Here is a 20,054-nt window from a genome sequence, read left to right on the forward strand (position 1 = left end):
GGGCCAGGACGGAGGGGCGCCGGCAGAGCTGTGTATGGAGGGAGCCCCGGGCTGGGCTAGCAGGGGGGCTGCGGGCCAGGACGGAGGGGCGCCGGCAGAGCTGTGTATGGAGGGAGCCCCGGGCTGGGCTAGCAGGGGGGCTGCGGGCCAGGACGGAGGGGCGCCGGCAGAGCTGTGTATGGAGGGAGCCCCGGGCTGGGCTAGCAGGGGGGCTGCGGGCCAGGACGGAGCGGCGCCGGCAGAGCTGTGTATGGAGGGAGCCCCGGGCTGGGCTAGCAGGGGGGCTGCGGGCCAGGACGGAGGGGCGCCGGCAGAGCTGTGTATGGAGGGAGCCCCGGGCTGGGCTAGCAGGGGGGCTGCGGGCCAGGATGGAGGGGCGCCGGCAGAGCTGTGTATGGAGGGAGCCCCGGGCTGGGATAGCAGGGGGGCTGCGGGCCAGGACGGAGGGGCACCGACAGAGCTGTGTATGGAGGGAGCCCCGGGCTGGGCTAGCAGGGGGGCTGCGGGCCAGGACGGAGGGGCACCGACAGAGCTGTGTATGGAGGGAGCCCCGGGCTGGGCTAGCAGGGGGGCTGCGGGCCAGGACGGAGGGGCGCCAGCAGAGCTGTGTATGGAGGGAGCCCCGGGCTGGGCTAGCAGGGGGGCTGCGGGCCAGGACGGAGGGGCGCCGGCAGAGCTGTGTATGGAGGGAGCCCCGGGCTGGGATAGCAGGGGGGCTGCGGGCCAGGACGGAGGGGCACCGACAGAGCACATTTGTCTTCACTAAGCAGCAGTTAGCACCCCACCCCCACTTCGGTAACTTCCCTGGGAGGTCCTGGTGGCGCTGTGAGGCCTCCTGGCACCCTGGTGTCAGCAGTGGTGCCCCATCTCGCTCCTTTCCACGGGATGGTGGGGGGACTGGCTCTTCCCCAGGCTGATGGGGCGTGGGCAGGTGGTGTTTGGAAGGACTGGGCACATTAGCCATGCCATGCCCGCAGCCCCGCGAGTCCCACAGCCCGTCCTGGGCTAGTACACGTTCCGTGTCCGCTCCCTGGAGCCAATGGATTTCACAACCCAGCCCAGACGGGATTAAAGGGAAATATACAAGTAAACAAACAGTGGGCCTCGTAAACGCTGCTGTGCGGTCGGTGGAGGGAGCGGAGCCTCTCCCACCGGCCCCAGCTGCCAGGGGCGACACGGGGAGCCGCCGGGGGCTGGCAAAGGCTCGGTGCCCCCAAGGAGCGATGCCCAGCTGGTGGTACACACACCTAGCAGAGCTGGGCCCGGCAGGCGGGCGGTCCTGACGGGCGTCCCGTGGGGAGGTCTGGTTTAAGGCAGCACTGAGTAATCTCATTTTTCACACGTCTTCTGTAGTCACTACCAGCCCTGTCAGAGGAAAGGAGTTTGCTTCCTGTTATTTCCGTTGAAATAGTCGTCCTGGCCGTTAGCAGGCAGGCTTTGCAGGATGGCACTTTGCAGAGAGGCCGGCTCTGGCAGGCTCTGCCCTGGGCTCCTGCTGCTGCTGCTGCTCTGGGGTAAGTGCTGGAGGCAGGCTGGGTTCGCTCCAGCTCCAGGAGTCTGGGGGTGGAGCTGGGGAGTTTGAAGCTTTGGGCCACTTGGCAAAGCAAGACCTGGCTCCAGCTTCCGCAAGCCAGACCCCGCTGGAGCTCCAGGGTACTCTGTGTGTGAGGGGGGCTCCAGAGGGGCTCATAGCTAGCAGTAACCCAGCCCCAAGGTCTAGCTCCGTAATGCACAAGAGGTCCCGGGGAAGGAACTGGCTATTGGGCTCAGAGTTACCCCTCCGCCCTGGACTGTGTGAAAGGGGGGCTTGAAGGGAGCTGTCCGCAGCCCTCACCTCAGGGATCTGAGTGGCATGGGTAATCCCTGTGTGGAGGATAAGGCTTTTGGGACCCTCCCTCCCCTGCTGGGAGCCTGGGCTCCTGGGCTCCATTCCCAGGTCTGGGCCTGGACCCTGCATCCTCGGGCAGGTCCCTGCCCTTTCTGTGGTTCAATATCGTCGTGCATGGGACGGAGGTTGGAGTCTCGGAGGGGCAGGGGGATTGGTAGCTGGGTTTTGTGCAACACTAGTATAATGCATGTGACTGTGCCCAGGACCCTGCTCCTGCCTGGAGGGGCAGGGACATGTCTCAAGGAGACGCGGCTCCCTGGGACCTGCTGGGGCGCCCCTCGCTATTCCATGCCCATGGGTCTTGTCAGCGCTGCCATTGGCTCCTGGCGAGCGTCGCGTCGCCACCGGACAGATCTCTTGGCTCAAGACCTTTGGTTCTTCCCTGCTAATTAGCGGCACAAACCTTCACGGACCTTAACGAAGCTCAGACTGGCAGAGAATTCCCAGTCAAAGCTGGAAAGGCCCCAGGACGGACGAGCCAAAGGGGCTGCGTGAAATGGCTGCCCGTGGCCTGGCCTGAGAGGTGCTGGACACGTCCGTTTGGGCCCCTGCCTCTCACGGGCTGGCTGCCTCGCCCCAGGAGCCCAGAGCTGTCGCTGGGTTGGATTTGCTCCTACACGGACATGCTGACGGGAGCAAGAAGAGCCGATTGCTGTGAGATCCTGCAAATGCAGGAACAGATGGAAAGACAGAAAGGGGACAGCCCCACAGACCAGCCCCCAACCCCACTGAGCCTCAGAGCAGCCCCTAGCCCCGCTGAACCATGGGCCACTCCCCCAGTCCCCCTGTGTCATGGACCAGCCCCCCAACCTCCCTGAACCCCAGACCAGCCCCACAGCCCAGCCTCCAGCCCTGCTGTGCCATGGCCAGCCTCATTGTGCCACAGAACAGCCCCGACAACCCCAGCAAATCCCAGACCAAGCTCCAGCCCCACTGAGCCATCACCCAGCTCCACTGAGCCCCGGGCCAGTCCCCAGTCCTGCCATGCCACAGACCAGAGCCCCTCCTTTTGCTGTCTGTGAACCCCTGGTCAGACTCTCATCTTGCCCTGGGGACGAGCTGGGGTGACTCCAGGTTCTCTGTGGGGGTCACCACGTTCCCAGTCTGGCCCCAAGGGGTGTGGGTGTCATCAGCACCGGGTGCCACAGGCTTGCAGAGCCCCTCTGAGTCACGGTATTTATTGCCCTGCCCAAAGACATGGACTCAGCCCCACAGTCCCTGTCCTAGTCGAGAACAGCTGAGGGAGGGGGAGCAGTTGGGAAATTGAGGGGGGCCCAAGGAGGAGCCAAGCAGGTCGGCCTACAGAGTGAAGTCTCCTGTTCGGGGTCCCAGACCCTTAGCACCCTCAGTGAAGCCCCCTCCCGCAACGCCACAGGGACTCAGAGACCCCCAGCCACAGCCAGCCCCATGGAAGCCGGCTACCAAACTGGTCACTGGGGCTGTCTATAAATCGTCCAAGCTGGGGTGGGGGTGGAACTTCTGGGGCAGTGAGACGGGCTGCACCAGGCCCCGCCCCACTCCCCAACCCCAGACCAAGGGGGAGGCTCATCTGCCTTACGCCACGGCAGCTGGCCCCAGAGGAGGCACTGATGGGGCAATGCGTGGGGAGCTGGCAGCCCGGGCAGAGAGCAGAGGGGCAGGGCCACTGAGCCCTCTGCAGTGGGGCGGGGTGGTCCCCGCCTGGGGAGCTGGGCTAACCCATGTGCAAAGAGGAGAGGCGCTGGCAGGAGGCGCCGTGTGGGGCTGGAGCTTCTCCGCCCTGCTGGTGGCTCCAGCCTGCACCCCCTTTGCTTCTCCTTTCTGCTCCCACGCCCACCCCTTCTGCGGCTGCCTGCTTGGGCTGCGGGCGCGTGGCGGGTGCTCAGGGCAGCGCTCTGACAGGGCCTGGGGAGACCTCACGCTGTTCCTTCTGGCCCCGCCGCCCGGCCTGGCCATGAGTGAGACGCAGGGCCCGGGTGTGCTGGGCTGAGCGATGGAGACGCCGTGGGTGGGAGGGCTTGGAGCCAGGGGGTGACGGGCTCAGGCCTGCCTCTAGCCCACACGAACCACCCCAGCGCTGCCCCTTCTCGGGCATCTCCTCTAGAATCAAAATCCCCCCCTCGCGCCGCAGGGACCGGCCAAGGGATGTCACTGCCCCCCATGAGCCCCAGTTCGGGGCAGGGCACCGGGCCGGGCAGCAGCATACCCGCGGGCCGTGTCTCACTGACGTGTCCCCCTCCTCCAGCGGCTCTCGGGAGCGAGCTCCATCCTGCAGGCACCACCACGTCGGGAGACAACGAGTCTCTGGCTGAGCTCCAGAACCAGACGGCTACTGAGCCTGAGCAGCCGTACAAGAACCTGCTCCTCGACATGACTGCGGGTGAGTGCCCGGAGCGCCCGGCCGTGGGCAGGGCAGTGAGGACAGAGCTTGCCGTGCCAGGACCAAGCCAGGACTCCAGGGATCCCGCCCCTGCCGCTGGCTAGCAAGTCTCCACCCGGCACCCGTCTCCCTTTGTCAACGAATGGGCAGCGCAGCCGGGCCATCGCCCCGGGCGTCTCCCGGCTCCGTCAGGGCTGGCAGGGGCTGGGGAGACCCGGGCACCACTGACCCGTGTCGTCTCCATGGCTTGTGTGTCCTGCCCCACCCTGCAGGCCTGAGAGCTCCCAGGGAGGAGACTCTAGAAGGGCAGGGCCCTTCCTGAGGAAATTGGTGCCTTGCACGTGGCACCTGGAGACAGCAGGGATGGGCACAGTAACATGCCCTGAGAATGCCAGGTCCCCGGGGCTCACAGGTGCTGCTGATCCCCTCCAGCCCTCATAGGCCCCCTCCCCAGCCTCAAGACCTTTGGTTCTTCCCTGCTAATTAGCGGCACAAACCTTTACGGACCTTAACGAAGCTCAGACTGGCAGAGAATTCCCAGTCAAAGCTGGAAAGGCCCCAGGACGGAGGAGCCAAAGGGGCTGCGTGAAACGGCTGCCCGTGGCCTGGCCTGAGAGGTGCTGGAGACATGTCCGTTAGGGCCTGTGACGATGTGACTCAGCAGGGAGGGGGGAGTGTTGACCTGGGAATGTGCCCTGGGGATGGGAGACCTGAGAGCCTGTCACCTGAGCAGTTGTCACGGAGTGTGGGGGAGTCCAGGCCCTGCACCCCTCTTCCTGGGATTCACTGAGACTCTCAGCCAGCCAGTAAAACAGAAGGTTTATTGGACAACAGGAACACAGTCCAAAACAGAGCTTGTGGGTACAACCAGGACCCCTCAGTCAAGTCCTTCTGGGGGAGCAGGGAGCTTAGACCCCAGCCCTGGGGTTCCCTGTGTTCCTCCACCCAGCTCCAAACTGAAAACTAAACCCTCCCAGCAGGTTCCCTGCTGCAGTCTCCGTCCACATTCCTGGGCAGAGGTGTCACCTCCCCCTCCTCCACCTGGCTCAGGTGACAGGCTCTCAGGTCTCCCATCCCCAGGTCAACACTCCTCCCTCCCTGCTGAGTCACATCGTCACAGGGCCCCTGCCTCTCACGGGCTGGCTGCCTCGCCCCAGGAGCCCAGAGCTGTCCCTGGGTTGGATTTGCTCCTACAGGGACATGCTGACGGGAGCAAGAAGAGCCGATTGCTGTGAGATCCTGCAAATCCAGGAACAGATGGAAAGACAGCAAGGGGCCAGCTCCCAGCCCCACTGAGCCCTGGACTAGCCCCCAGCCCCACTGAGCCACAGAGCAGCCCCTAGCCCCGCTGAACCATGGATCAGCCCCCAGCCCTGTTGAGCCCCAGACCAGCCCCACAGCCCAGCCCCCAGCCCTGCTGTGCCATGGACCAGCCCCACTGAGCCCTGGACCAGCCCCATTGTGCCACAGAACAGCCCGCCCCGCCCCAGCAAATCCCAGACCAGCCTCCAGCCCCACTGAGCCATCGCCCAGCCCCACTGAGCCCTGGACCAGTCCCCAGCCCTGCCATGCCACAAACCAGAGGCCCTCCTTTTGCTGTCTGTAAACCCCTGGCCAGACTCTCATCTTGCCCTGGGGACGAGCTGGGGTGACTCCAGGTTCTCTGTGGGGGTCACCACGTTCCCAGTCTGGCCCCAAGGGGTGTGGGTGTCATCAGCACCGGGTGCCACAGGCTCACAGAGCCCCTCTGAGTCACGGTATTTATTGCCCTGCCCAAAGACATGGACTCAGCCCCACAGTCCCTGTCCCAGTTGAGAATGGGTGAGGGAGGGGGAGCAGTTGGGAAATTGAGGGGGGCCCAAGGAGGAGCCAAGCAGGTCGGCCTACAGAGTGAAGTCTCCTGTTCGGGGTCCCAGACCCTTAGCACCCTCAGTGAAGCCCCCTCCCGCAACGCCACAGGGACTCAGAGACCCCCAGCCACAGCCAGCCCTATGGAAGCCGGCTACCAAACTGGTCACTGGGGCCGTGGGGGTGGAACTTCTGGGGCAGTGAGACAGGCTGCACCAGGCCCCGCCCCACTCCCCAACCCCAGACCAAGGGGGAGGCTCATCTGCCTCACGCCACAGCAGCTGGCCCCAGAGGAGGCACTGATGGGGCAATGCGTGGGGAGCTGGCAGCCCGGGCAGAGAGCAGAGGGGCAGGGCCACTGAGCCCTCTGCAGTGGGGCGGGGTGGTCCCCGCCTGGGGAGCTGGGCTAACCCATGTGCAAAGAGGAGAGGCGCTGGCAGGAGGCGCCGTGTGGGGCTGGAGCTTCTCCGCCCTGCCGGTGGCTCCAGCCTGCACCTCCTTTGCTTCTCCTTTCTGCTCCCACGCCCACCCCTTCTGCAGCTGCCTGCTTGGGCTGCGGGCGCGTGGCGGGTGCTCAGGGCAGCGCTCTGACAGGGCCTGGGGAGACCTCACGCTGTTCCTTCTGGCCCCGCCGCCCGGCCTGGCCATGAGTGAGACGCAGGGCCCGGGTGTGCTGGGCTGAGCGATGGAGACGCCGTGGGTGGGAGGGCTTGGAGCCAGGGGGTGACGGGCTCAGGCCTGCCTCTAGCCCACACGAACCACCCCAGCGCTGCCCCTTCTCGGGCATCTCCTCTAGAATCAAAATCCCCCCCTCGCGCCGCAGGGACCGGCCAAGGGATGTCACTGCCCCCCATGAGCCCCAGTTCGGGGCAGGGCACCGGGCCGGGCAGCAGCATACCCGCGGGCCGTGTCTCACTGACGTGTCCCCCTCCTCCAGCGGCTCTCGGGAGCGAGCTCCATCCTGCAGGCACCACCACGTCGGGAGACAACGAGTCTCTGGCTGAGCTCCAGAACCAGACGGCGACTGAGCCTGAGCAGCCGTACAAGAACCTGCTCCTCGACATGACTGCGGGTGAGTGCCCGGAGCGCCCGGCCGTGGGCAGGGCAGTGAGGACAGAGCTTGCCGTGCCAGGACCAAGCCAGGACTCCAGGGATCCCGCCCCTGCCGCTGGCTAGCAAGTCTCCACCCGGCACCCGTCTCCCTTTGTCAACGAATGGGCAGCGCAGCCGGGCCATCGCCCCGGGCATCTCCCGGCTCCGTCAGGGCTGGCAGGGGCTGGGGAGACCCGGGCACCACTGACCCGTGTCGTCTCCATGGCTTGTGTGTCCTGCCCCACCCTGCAGGCCTGAGAGCTCCCAGGGAGGAGACTCTAGAAGGGCAGGGCCCTTCCTGAGGAAATTGGTGCCTTGCACGTGGCACCTGGAGACAGCAGGGATGGGCACAGTAACATGCCCTGAGAATGCCAGGTCCCCGGGGCTCACAGGTGCTGCTGATCCCTCCAGCCCTCGTAGGCCCCCTCCCCAGCCTCAAGACCTTTGGTTCTTCCCTGCTAATTAGCGGCACAAACCTTTACGGACCTTAACGAAGCTCAGACTGGCAGAGAATTCCCAGTCAAAGCTGGAAAGGCCCCAGGACGGACGAGCCAAAGGGGCTGCGTGAAACGGCTGCCCGTGGCCTGGCCTGAGAGGTGCTGGAGACATGTCCGTTAGGGCCTGTGACGATGTGACTCAGCAGGGAGGGGGGAGTGTTGACCTGGGAATGTGCCCTGGGGATGGGAGACCTGAGAGCCTGTCACCTGAGCAGTTGTCACGGAGTGTGGGGGAGTCCAGGCCCTGCACCCCTCTTCCTGGGATTCACTGAGACTCTCAGCCAGCCAGTAAAACAGAAGGTTTATTGGACAACAGGAACACAGTCCAAAACAGAGCTTGTGGGTACACCCAGGACCCCTCAGTCAAGTCCTTCTGGGGGAGCAGGGAGCTTAGACCCCAGCCCTGGGGTTCCCTGTGTTCCTCCACCCAGCTCCAAACTGAAAACTAAACCCTCCCAGCAGGTTCCCTGCTGCAGCCTCCGTCCACATTCCTGGGCAGAGGTGTCACCTCCCCCTCCTCCACCTGGCTCAGGTGACAGGCTCTCAGGTCTCCCATCCCCAGGGCCCATTCCCCGGTCAACACTCCCCCCTCCCTGCTGAGTCACATCCTCACAGGGCCCCTGCCTCTCACGGGCTGGCTGCCTCGCCCCAGGAGCCCAGAGCTGTCCCTGGGTTGGATTTGCTCCTACAGGGACATGCTGACGGGAGCAAGAAGAGCCGATTGCTGTGAGATCCTGCAAATCCAGGAACAGATGGAAAGACAGCAAGGGGCCAGCTCCCAGCCCCACTGAGCCCTGGACTAGCCCCCAGCCCCACTGAGCCACAGAGCAGCCCCTAGCCCCGCTGAACCATGGATCAGCCCCCAGCCCTGTTGAGCCCCAGACCAGCCCCACAGCCCAGCCCCCAGCCCTGCTGTGCCATGGACCAGCCCCACTGAGCCCTGGACCAGCCCCATTGTGCCACAGAACAGCCCGCCCCGCCCCAGCAAATCCCAGACCAACCTCCAGCCCCACTGAGCCATTGCCCAGCCCCACTGAGCCCTGGACCAGTCCCCAGCCCTGCCATGCCACAAACCAGAGGCCCTCCTTTTGCTGTCTGTAAACCCCTGGCCAGACTCTCATCTTGCCCTGGGGACGAGCTGGGGTGACTCCAGGTTCTCTGTGGGGGTCACCACGTTCCCAGTCTGGCCCCAAGGGGTGTGGGTGTCATCAGCACCGGGTGCCACAGGCTCACAGAGCCCCTCTGAGTCACGGTATTTATTGCCCTGCCCAAAGACATGGACTCAGCCCCACAGTCCCTGTCCCAGTTGAGAATGGGTGAGGGAGGGGGAGCAGTTGGGAAATTGAGGGGGGCCCAAGGAGGAGCCAAGCAGGTCGGCCTACAGAGTGAAGTGTCCTGTTCGGGGTCCCAGACCCTTAGCACCCTCAGTGAAGCCCCCTCCCGCAACGCCACAGGGACTCAGAGACCCCCAGCCACAGCCAGCCCTATGGAAGCCGGCTACCAAACTGGTCACTGGGGCCGTGGGGGTGGAACTTCTGGGGCAGTGAGACAGGCTGCACCAGGCCCCGCCCCACTCCCCAACCCCAGACCAAGGGGGAGGCTCATCTGCCTCACGCCACGGCAGCTGGCCCCAGAGGAGGCACTGATGGGGCAATGCGTGGGGAGCTGGCAGCCCGGGCAGAGAGCAGAGGGGCAGGGCCACTGAGCCCTCTGCAGTGGGGCGGGGTGGTCCCCGCCTGGGGAGCTGGGCTAACCCATGTGCAAAGAGGAGAGGCGCTGGCAGGAGGCGCCGTGTGGGGCTGGAGCTTCTCCGCCCTGCCGGTGGCTCCAGCCTGCACCCCCTTTGCTTCCCCTTTCTGCTCCCACGCCCACCCCTTCTGCGGCTGCCTGCTTGGGCTGCGGGCACGTGGCGGGTGCTCAGGGCAGCGCTCTGACAGGGCCTGGGGAGACCTCACGCTGTTCCTTCTGGCCCCGCCGCCCGGCCTGGCCATGAGTGAGACGCAGGCCCCGGGTGTGCTGGGCTGAGCGATGGAGACGCCGTGGGTGGGAGGGCTTGGAGCCAGGGGGTGACGGGCTCAGGCCTGCCTCTAGCCCACACGAACCACCCCAGCGCTGCCCCTTCTCGGGCATCTCCTCTAGAATCAAAATCCCCCCCTCGCGCCCCAGGGACCAGCCAAGGGATGTCACTGCCCCCCATGAGCCCCAGTTCGGGGCAGGGCACCGGGCCGGGCAGCAGCATACCCGCGGGCCGTGTCTCACTGACGTGTCCCCCTCCTCCAGCGGCTCTCGGGAGCGAGCTCCATCCTGCAGGCACCACCACGTCGGGAGACAACGAGTCTCTGGCTGAGCTCCAGAACCAGACGGCGACTGAGCCTGAGCAGCCGTACAAGAACCTGCTCCTCGACATGACTGCGGGTGAGTGCCCGGAGCGCCCGGCCGTGGGCAGGGCAGTGAGGACAGAGCTTGCCGTGCCAGGACCAAGCCAGGACTCCAGGGATCCCGCCCCTGCCGCTGGCTAGCAAGTCTCCACCCGGCACCCGTCTCCCTTTGTCAACGAATGGGCAGCGCAGCCGGGCCATCGCCCCGGGCGTCTCCCGGCTCCGTCAGGGCTGGCAGGGGCTGGAGAGACCCGGGCACCACTGACCCATGTCGTCTCCATGGCTTGTGTGTCCTGCCCCACCCTGCAGGCCTGAGAGCTCCCAGGGAGGAGACTCTAGAAGGGCAGGGCCCTTCCTGAGGAAATTGGTGCCTTGCACGTGGCACCTGGAGACAGCAGGGATGGGCACAGTAACATGCCCTGAGAATGCCAGGTCCCCGGGGCTCACAGGCGCTGCTGAACCCCTCCAGTCCTTGCAGGCCCCCTCCCCAGCCCACCGCCTGGTGCCATCCTGCCAGTCTCTCAGGCTGGGGCTTTGCCACTGGGCAAGGGCCATACTGCACCCGCCCTGCACCGTGGCCCACCCTCAGCCCTGACTGCATAGAGAGCCTCAAGCTGCCTGCAGTGACTCAGGACTGCGAGCACCAGCCTCGGGGCAGGCTGTTCGGAAGTGGGGCACCAGCCCCGGAGTGGTTGAGCTCCATGCTTTGATCTCCCCAGCCTGCTATCCGGTGTGCATTCCTCCAGCACCATCGCAGCTGTCAAGGTTCCTCCCCCACTCTGAACTCTAGGGTACAGATGTGGGGACCTGCATGAAAAACCTCCTAAGCTTATCTTTACCAGCTTAGGTCAAAACTTCCCCAAGGTACAAAATATTCCACCCGTTGTCCTTGGACTGGCCGCTACCACCACCAAACTAATACTGGTTACTGAGGAAGAGCTGTTTGGACGCGTCCTTCCCCCCAAAATACTTCCCAAAACCTTGCACCCCACTTCCTGGACAAGGTTTGGTAAAAAGCCTCACCAATTTGCCTAGGTGACTACAGACCCAGACCCTTGGATCTTAAGAACAATGAACAATCCTCCCAACACTTGCACCCCCCCTTTCCTGGGAAATGTTGGATAAAAAGCCTCACCAATTTGCATAGGTGACCACAGACCCAAACCCTTGGATCTGAGAACAATGAAAAAGCATTCAGTTTCTTACAAGAAGACTTTTAATAAAAATAGAAGTAAATAGAAATGAAGAAATCCCCCCTGTAAAATCAGGATGGTAGATATCTTACAGGGTAATTAGATTCAAAAACATAGAGAACCCCTCTAGGCAAAACCTTAAGTTACAAAAAAGATACACAGACAGAAATAGTTATTCTATTCAGCACAATTCTTTTCTCAGCCATTTAAAGAAATCATAATCTAACACATACCTAGCTAGATTACTTACTAAAAGTTCTAAGACTCCATTCCTGGTCTATCCCCAACAAAGACCAGCATACAGACAGACACAGACCCTTTGTTTCTCTCCCTCCTCCCAGCTTTTGAAAGTATCTTGTCTCCTCATTGGTCATTTTGGTCAGGTGCCAGCGAGGTTACCTTCAGCTTCTTAACCCTTTACAGGTGAGAGGAGCTTTCCCCTGGCCAGGAGGGATTTCAAAGGGGTTTACCCTTCCCTTTATATTTATGACAGCAGCCTTAACGGGGAGTCACAGTCCCTGGGATACCCTTTGTCTGGCCACCCAGGGGAGCCTGGCTGTATGAGAGATGATCCCTTGCACCAAGAATCACAGGAATATTCAGGTTTCAGAGTAGCAGCCGTGTTAGTCTGTATCCGCAAAAAGGAAAGGAGTACTTGTGGCACCTTAGAGACTAACCAATTTATTTGAGCATAAGCTTTCGTGAGCTACAGCTCACTTCATCGGATGCATGCAGTGGAAAATGTTCTCTGTGAATATAAAATCTCCCCACTGTATTTTCCACTGCATGCATCCGATGAAGTGAGCTGTAGCTCACAAAAGCTTATGCTCAAATAAACTTGTTAGTCTCTAAGGTGCCACAAGCAACATTCAGGTCACTTACCACCTCAGATCTCACACCAAGGACAACGCTTGTAGCCAATCCGATAATAAACTACATAAAGTAGTTCTTATAACTAGGAGAAAGGAAACGAGAGTTATTCACGAGGCTAAAGCAGGTAAACACACATGCACAAGCTTATGTTTCAAAAGGTAATAGAAGCTTCTATAATAAGCAAACTCTGTATGTCCTTTAGGACTAATCCAGGCTAAACAGCTGGGGAAGCCTGTGGTTCTGCCTAGAAAACTTGCCCCCAGAGTCCAAGCAGCATGGAAATCCAGTTCCTTCTTGTAAGGGTCTTTTATTCCCCTCTTCCCCTGTGCTCTGAGCTGCAAACTCAGCTGATGGGAGGAACCCACTTGTACGATTCATCTCCATGGCGGGGCAAGAGCAGAGTCACAAAGTCATCTGTCCTCTTCAACATCCCACAATAGTGTGTCTGGTGTCACTGGGCAGAATGTAACACCCATGCTACACATCAGCACTCTGCACTAGTGAAAGTCCCTCTCCTGACTGGGCATTTACACAGTCAGAGTGGCTCTCCATACAGCCACTCAGCTATTCCCTTACAGACGTATGTGAGATCAGTGCCAGCAGCTGCTCACGAGCATCCAATAAACACAAAACCCATTCTTATAGCTCTGCTACCTACTTTAACACCACGAACACACAGGGGAGCCAGCCTGAGCCCCGCTGTGTATTTGTCAGTGGTCAGTTGAGACATGGGAACTTGGCATGAGCTGCCACCTGGCCTGCCAGCGTCACAGAGGGGCCCCTAGAGCCACCCCTGCTGGGAGTTGGTGTGCAAGCAATGGGGAGGGATAGCTGGGAAGGGGACTCCAGGCTTGGGCTGGGGGGAAGCTGCTTGAATCAGTCAGAGACCAGCCTTGCCAGCTTTGTCCTTGTTGCTGCCTGTCCCAAGGGGTGGACCTGTACCCAGCGGGTAGCACTTGGCTCCCAGGCCTGAGCAAGCTGCCAAGAGCTCTGGTTTTCTTCTTTCCAGATGAAAAGTACAATCTGATAGCCTACATGTGCTGGGACAATTTCAGTCACTGGATGATGAACATAACCAGGGCGCAGCTGTGCGAATGGAGAGTCATCAGCAGGTACTGCAGGGGCTGGGGGATTGATCAGCCCCAGGCATGAAGCCACACTGTGGAGTTTGTTCATTGGCTCCCGGCAGAGCCCTTTCTACCATGCACCAGCCTGTGAGCTGCAGAGAGCGACGACCAGCCCAGCAGAGGCGCGGGGGGCAAAGCACACAGGGCTCTCAGACCCAGGAGGCTGGGAACCCAGCAGAGGGCAGTTGCCTCTGGGTGATGCGATGGGGGGTGGCAGGTGTCACGGAGTCCCCGGGCGATGCTCTGGAACTGCTCCCCATGAAGCCACAGGACACACAGCTCACACAGCTTCCACCTTCCTGGGTCTGACCTCGGAGCATTCAGCATCCTCTGCCCCTCCATGCGCTTTCCACAGCGAGTCTGCTCAAGCGGGGTCCTGGGGCAGCCAGAGGGTCCTGCCCCCCAACTCCGCAGTCAGATGGGATTCTCAGCCAGCCAGTAAAACAGAAGGTTTATTAGACGACGGGAACATGGTCTAAAACAGACCTTGCAGGTGCAGAGAAGGGGACCCCTCAGCTGGGTCCACTTTGGGGGGCAGTGAGCTAGACAACCACGTCTGCCCTTCACTCCATGTCCCAGCCAGCCCCAAACTGAAAACCCCCTCCAGCCCCTCCTCCTCTGGGCTTTGTTCCTTTCCTGGGCCAGGTGGTCACCTGATTCCTTTGTTCTCCAACCCTTTAGCTCTCACCTTGCAGGGGGGGAAGGGCCCAGGCCATCAGGTGCCGGGAAACAGGGTGTTGGCCATTCTCTGTGTCCAGACCCCTGCACACACCTGTCCTCTAGGGATCTGCAATGATCATACACCCTTACCCCACCACCTAGAGACTTAAGAACTGCATAGGGGAAACTGAGGCACCCCCACACTATTCAGAAGAAACATTAAGAACAGTCCCACATCGTCACAGCAGGGGTGTGCATCCTACTGGCTGTACCGGGGCCCCACTGAGCCTGACACCCGTCTGGGGCTGGGCGGAGCACGGGGATTGTTTTCTGCAGGGAACACTGAATGAAAGGAAAAGGCTTGTTTTGTTCCCAATTTCCGATGCACCGACTCTAACCGAGCGGAACTGTTAGTCTCCAGCCGTATAGCCACCGGGGCGTGCCAAAGGGGCATGAGGTGTTTGGGGAACAGGCTCGGCCGGTTTGAATAGCCCAAAATCCCCAGCAGCTCCAGCCGAGCAGCCCGAGGGTCCAAGGTGCTGGAGCCTCTTTCCCCAGGCTGGGGCCAGCTGCCCTGCCTCCTGCCTGGCACCTGTGACCCGCTGGCCGCTTGTACCTGTGAGTTCGCCGAGCCGGGTGTGTTCATGGACACTGATTTCCAGAGCCGTGTGGAGCACCTCGCTCCACAGAGTAGGGGTGAGGAAGGCGGGTGGGATGGGGACCAGGAGGGTTGGGATGGGGATGGAGAGGGTCAGGATGGGAGGGGGGTGGGGAGGGGAGGTTGGGATGGCAAGAAGGGGGACTCCACCTGGCAGGCAAAGCTGAAACATGGGGTGGGTATCCTTGTAGCGAGTTCCCAAGGCGGGCAGAACTTCTGCTGAGCTTGCCTCCCAACAGGGCCAGCCACAGTGGAGCCCCGAGCAGTCAGCTCTGAGCTGCTCCCCAGGGGCCTGCTGGCCCCCGGCCCGGCCTGCTGAGGAACCCAGCCAACCTGCTACTTCGCTCCGGCCTGGCCTGGCGTCTGTGGGGCCTGTGGGGAGCTGGGCATGGCTGAAGAATGCAGCACTTGCATGTTGCCTGCCTCCTGCTGCCCCCCAGCTCCTCTCCAGCCCCCCGGCACGCTGCCATGGCACAGCCTGAAGGCGCGTGCCTGGCTTTGTGCATCCCCTGTGGCTTGTGAGCAGGGCTGGGGTGGGGTTCTAGTGGGCAAGGAACCACACCGGGACTCAGGGGTCCTGGGTTAACTCCCAGCTCCGCTGCATGACCTTGGGCAAGGCACAGCCCTTCACGTGCCTCCGTTTCCCCATCTGTAAAAGGGGGCTAATGAGGCTGCCTCCTTTAGGCAGCTCAGTGGGTGAGAGGAGACAGGCTCTAGTATTATTAGGCACCCACCCTGCCCAGCCAGCCCCCGGCAGTACGACCCAACAGGCCAGTCAGGGAGCCTCACACATGAGAATGGATGGGCCCAGGTCCCTGCTGCCTGGACCTGGGTTCCCCATTTCCACCCACGCAAAGCACCAGCAAAGAGCCGCCAGAGCACGCAGCAGCATCCCGCCCATGTTGCCGGGTGCCCACGGCTGTGTGAGGTGAAGGGTAGCGGGCAGTTGGGAACGAGGCAGTTGTAACCTGGGGGCAGGACTCCTCCAGGGGGAAGCCCCTTTATCCCGCTCCGGCAGGGCAAAGCAGCCAGCATGGCGGAAAGGGACCGTCCTGGCACGATGAGCCGACCCGGCTCCTCAGCTGCGGTTCTTGCTGGTCCACAGCCAATTTGCGGCACCAGATAATGCCTCGGTCCCGAAGGAAACTCCCCAGCTTGTCCCCTCTCCCCCCGCAGGCCATACAGCGACCTCCGCCACTGCCTGGAGACCTTCGCAGAAAAACAGAATTACGGCTACCCCAACAGCATCGCGGAGGAATGCATCGTCCAGAGCCACCGCACCTACTTCCTGAACTGCACCCAGGAGCACCCCGTGTTCCTCGACCCCCCGGAGGATGTGCTGCTGGCCCTCATCCTCGCCCCCATCTGCCTCATCCCTTTTCTGGTCACACTGGTGGTGTGGAGGAGCAAGGACGGCAAGATGCAGTCCTGAGCACCACAGGGCTCGGAGGGTGCTGGAGGCATCCCCAGTGTGTTAGAGAACCAGACCGGGCTCGAACTTCTGACCCAACCTGACCTTGTCCCCCGGGAGCCAGCGCCAGGCCTTTGCCTGCTGGCTGAGCTCCAGCGCCGGAGAGTTGGGAGACCCGAGTGCTCCACCCCTACCCCTGCAGCACTCGCTTCCGGCTGCCACTGGAACCAGTGCCCTGCTCCCGCCGCTTCCAACCTGGCCACAAGCAGGAGCTGGCAGAGGCCCCGTCTTACAGGCCCGACTGCCAGGCCAGGCCCAACAGTTCGGAGACATTCGGAGAGCCAGCCCAGAGCGGCCCCCTCCGAGCGCCTGGAGCATCCTCTATCTCTGGCTGAACACCCAGGGTTTGTACCACGCTGGGCCTGCTCAAATGCGGTTACAGCTCTGGGCTTCCAATCCCAGGCCTGCTAGACCTCGCCGACACCGGCGGGGCAGGAGGGGAGAGCCCCGTGGGCGACTCTGCTCCGGATCTCACGCCTGCGTGGCCCCCTGCTGGGGTCCCACTCGCAGCTCCCCACAGCTTAACAAGTGCAAACCCCTTCCAGGTCAAGGGCTCTGCTGAGACCCAGCTGCCCCAGTGCCCTGGGGAGGACGCCCTCCTGTCGGTCCCTGATCTGCACTGAGCAGCTGGCGAGGGAAGCCCCGGGTGGACTGATTTACAGAGTGGTTGCAGTTCCATGCGAAGAGGGGCCAGATGTACCCGGACGCGCCCACACCCTCTGGAGAAACCCCCTCTCCTCACACGGCCGCTTTGCCTTCTAGGCCCCACCAGCAAGAAAAGGTTGCTGTGCTCGGGCTGGCGTCATGGGTGCATGAAGGGGGCCCCTCGCCTTGCATTGCTGAGGAAGCCTTGTGTTTCGGGACAGGATGTCGTGCCAGAGCAGCGGGTTTCCCCACCCTGTTTATGGGGCTCTGATGCCTGGGGCAGGCTCCCTCGCCATGTGACACCGGAGGCTGCGTGCCTCTTTTACTGGCTTTTTCTGATCCCCTTTGCAAACAGGCTCCCTGGTTAACCAGCTGGAGATTAAAGATCTTCCCTTCCTGAGCCCTGGGCGCGTCCTTTGGCCGTTCGGTTTCTTGCCTTGGCTCCTGCAGACACGTGGGAATTAGAGATAAACCCCAGCCCTTCCCCCCCATACCAGCTGGGCAGCGCCCCCCTTGGCGCACTGTGCCACAGTCCCATTGGGAGTTGGGTGGAACTTGATTCTGTCTCCCCTTCAATTTGTGGTACTGAGCAGGGACTTGGGGCCTGTCATAGGATCCTCCAGGACCAGTTGGTGGCTTACAGGCCTCTTGGCCCATGGCACGTTGCTGGGTGACATGTGGACCCCGCGGTTCCCTCTTTTGGATAATGACACTGAGTCCAGCGACCTGCCCGGTGAGCTGCCAATGACCTCGTCGTGCAGGGGGACTCCCTGATTGCCTTGGCCTGGGTCCCTCAAACCAAGCAGCACTGGGGAAGCGCTAGGGAACAGGGTCCCCTTCCATCAGGGCTGGAGCGAGGCAGACTCCGGGGTCAGGGTGGGACCAGGTTCCCTTGGAGCAGTGCAGGGAGCAGGGCACTGGGGCTAGGAGAGAATCGGTGCTGGCTGAGGGCTGCACAGGTTACTTGTGGGCAGATCTGTGTTTGGCAAGTCTGTGGCAATCACTGTGTGTGTGTGCTTGTGCACACCTGGCGACTGCGAGCCTGCGTGTGTATCTGGGGAGGCCCAGCCTGCCGGTGGCTGCTCTGTAGCTGGCTCTCCCGTCTGGGGATCCGTGCCTGGTAGCCCAGACCCGGCCTCTTCTCTCCTGCCAGCCCTGCTGCTCTTCCTGGTCTAGTCACTGGGTGGCCTACGCCCTGAAAAGGCCCCTGGTTTAAATGTCAATACCTCCTCCACGCAGAGCATGGGACGTGTGGCTTAGCAGGCCCCTCCTGTCCGCCCGGGTTGCTGCCAGTCTGGGTGGCACCCGAAGCCGGGGCGGGGGGGGAGGGCGAGGAGGGAGCCCCTCTGCAGCAGCCCTTCGTGCTCAGATCCAGACCGAGAGTCAGTCCCATTCCAGTGCGCAGCCTGGCCCCAGTTTGCCATGGGCCCTGGAACGTGGGGGTGGTGGCTCCAGGCAGGCATGTCACGGAGCCTGGGAAGCACCCACGGGGGTCCTGCCCCAGCTGGGCCCCTTATCTGCCTGCATCCACCCGGTGAGGTGGGGTGTGCCCACAGTCAGCTCCCTCCTGGGTTGGGCCCCACGTCACTCCCTTTGTGGAGCCAGGAGGTAGCTCGTTCTGGCTAGGGTCGGTGTGTAGGGTGGCCATGACTCCCTGGCTTTGTTCCCTAATGCTCCCAGCCTCCCAGCCCTCTCCCCTAGTGTCTGGGCTCGGGCAACCCTTGACCAGGAGTCGCTCCCGAGGGCTCTGGGTGGGCACCAGGCCTCCCTCCTGCCCAGCAAGGCAGCAGTGCGTGTGCAGGAGGGAGATGAGGCTGCCTCTGCCGTTCCCTTTCCTGCCCAGAGAGTCGGGGAACAAAGCCCCTGAGGCCCACTCTGCTGGCTCCTTCCTTCCTCCTCTCGTCCACCGGCCACTCCCTCGCAGTGAACGGAAAACACGACACTGGCCAGGTCTCTGCAGCTCCCAGGAACGCCCTATGCTGTGACCTTTGGGAGAGCCCCTGCTTAGCTGACAGCTGGGGCCCAACGTGGCCGCAGAATGAGCCCTTGGGCAGGGGAAGGGGGAAGGACCCCAGTGGGCATTTCCAGAGGGCCCTCAACAGCTCTGCCGCCCAGCAGTCAGGGCAGAGTCTGCCACAGGGGATGGAGGCTCTCCAGGCTGGGCCCAGCCTGTGGCACCCCATGTCCCACCCAGTTCTGAGAGCAGGGTTCCCTGCTGGCACCTGGCTCCTCCCAGAGCCTCGGGCCAAGGTGATGAGGGGCGTAAATGCTGCTGCTGTCAACCCTTGTGCGTGCAGCTCGCTCTGGGGTGTGCAGGCCTGCAGCGATGGCAGGGTGCAGGGGCCCAGAGAGGGCAGAACGGGCCAGGTGCTCTGCCCTCCTCATCGGGCACATGGATTCCCCCACCCCGAGGGAACCCGGGGTCCATGCCCGCGTGGCCACTGCACTGAGGACAGGGACAGGCTCCAGCTCCCAGGCAGCTGGTGGCAGCTGCAGCCCAGATGGAACATTTGGGGAGTCGCCGCTCGCCGCGCCGCAGTGCCTCAGCCCAGCCCAGCCCCGGCCCTCAGACAGTGCCACGCACAGGTCAGTCACCTCACCCCCACCCCGTCTGCCAATGCGCCAGGCTCTGGCTGGGAGGGCAACGCTGCCCCCTAGTGACCAGTGCACCCCAGTGCTACCAGCTGTCCCTGATGGGAGAGAGCAGCTCCCTGGATTCCTGTCCCTGCTGTACTCCCCATCCCAGGGGTGATCTGGAGGCCTGGTGGTGGCAGGAAAGGAGCCAGGTGGCAAGGAGAGGGCTGAGAGGCACCAGAGGCATGGAGCTGTGAGCACCAGAGGCTGTGGGGAAGAAGCAGGGTGACTCTGGAACCACCCAGGGGAATCCTAGGCCTTTGGGGCACCCGGTCGGGGATGAGGCCTCGCTGGGATGGACATGCCCGGTGCAGGGAGCGTGGGGACTCGGCCTATTCCAAGCACCCGGAGGGGCCATCCCTCCCAATCCCAGTCACTGAGAGCAGCAGGTTCCCCTCCCGCAGGGCACCAGGGGACTCTGTGAGAGGGAATGAAGCAGGTGTGGCTTCATGAGAGGAAGGCTAGGAAGGAATGGTGAACAAGCGAGGGGCCCAAAGGCACCTGGATGGGTGTGGGCAGAGCTGGCGGGATCAGTTTGAAAAGTGCCCACCCGTGACCCTGCCATTCCTCCTCCCCATGATGGCAGCTGTCCCGTCACGTGGGATAGGGCAGTTAGACAGAGAGACAGTAAACACCCAATAGAGAACAGTCTGCCAGTGGCCCAAGAATGGAACTGCTGTGCGGCTGGGCACGTAGGCCCCAGCCCTGTCCCTGCAGCCAGGCCTCTGGGA

The 20,054-nt window shown here is 62.5% G+C and overlaps 1 protein-coding gene across 1 annotated transcript; it reads left to right on the plus strand.

The window, feature by feature from the left end:
• The first annotated feature begins 1,374 nt into the window (after positions 1–1,374).
• Positions 1,375–17,089, plus strand: RAMP2 (receptor activity modifying protein 2). The gene is made up of 6 exons (XM_077806262.1): positions 1,375–1,514; positions 4,113–4,247; positions 7,033–7,167; positions 9,965–10,099; positions 13,138–13,240; positions 15,750–17,089. The coding sequence occupies exons 1-6, from the start codon at positions 1,445–1,447 to the stop codon at positions 16,003–16,005; spliced, it is 834 nt and encodes a 277-aa protein (XP_077662388.1). The 5' UTR covers positions 1,375–1,444; the 3' UTR covers positions 16,006–17,089.
• The last annotated feature ends 2,965 nt before the right edge of the window (positions 17,090–20,054 follow it).

This window comes from Eretmochelys imbricata, chromosome 27 (genome assembly GCF_965152235.1).
Source record: "Eretmochelys imbricata isolate rEreImb1 chromosome 27, rEreImb1.hap1, whole genome shotgun sequence".
Lineage (NCBI taxonomy): Eukaryota > Metazoa > Chordata > Testudines > Cheloniidae > Eretmochelys > Eretmochelys imbricata.

What these genes read in the sequence shown, in the direction of transcription:
- RAMP2 (XM_077806262.1), top strand. Translation starts at nt 1,445, where the DNA reads ATGGCACTTTGCAGAGAGGCCGGCTCTGGCAGGCTCTGCCCTGGGCTC. An exon ending in GCTCCTCGACATGACTGCGG is followed by an intron (nt 7,168 to 9,964) that starts GTGAGTGCCCGG and finishes CCCCTCCTCCAG; the next exon opens with CGGCTCTCGGGAGCGAGCTC. An exon ending in GAATGGAGAGTCATCAGCAG is followed by an intron (nt 13,241 to 15,749) that starts GTACTGCAGGGG and finishes CTCCCCCCGCAG; the next exon opens with GCCATACAGCGACCTCCGCC.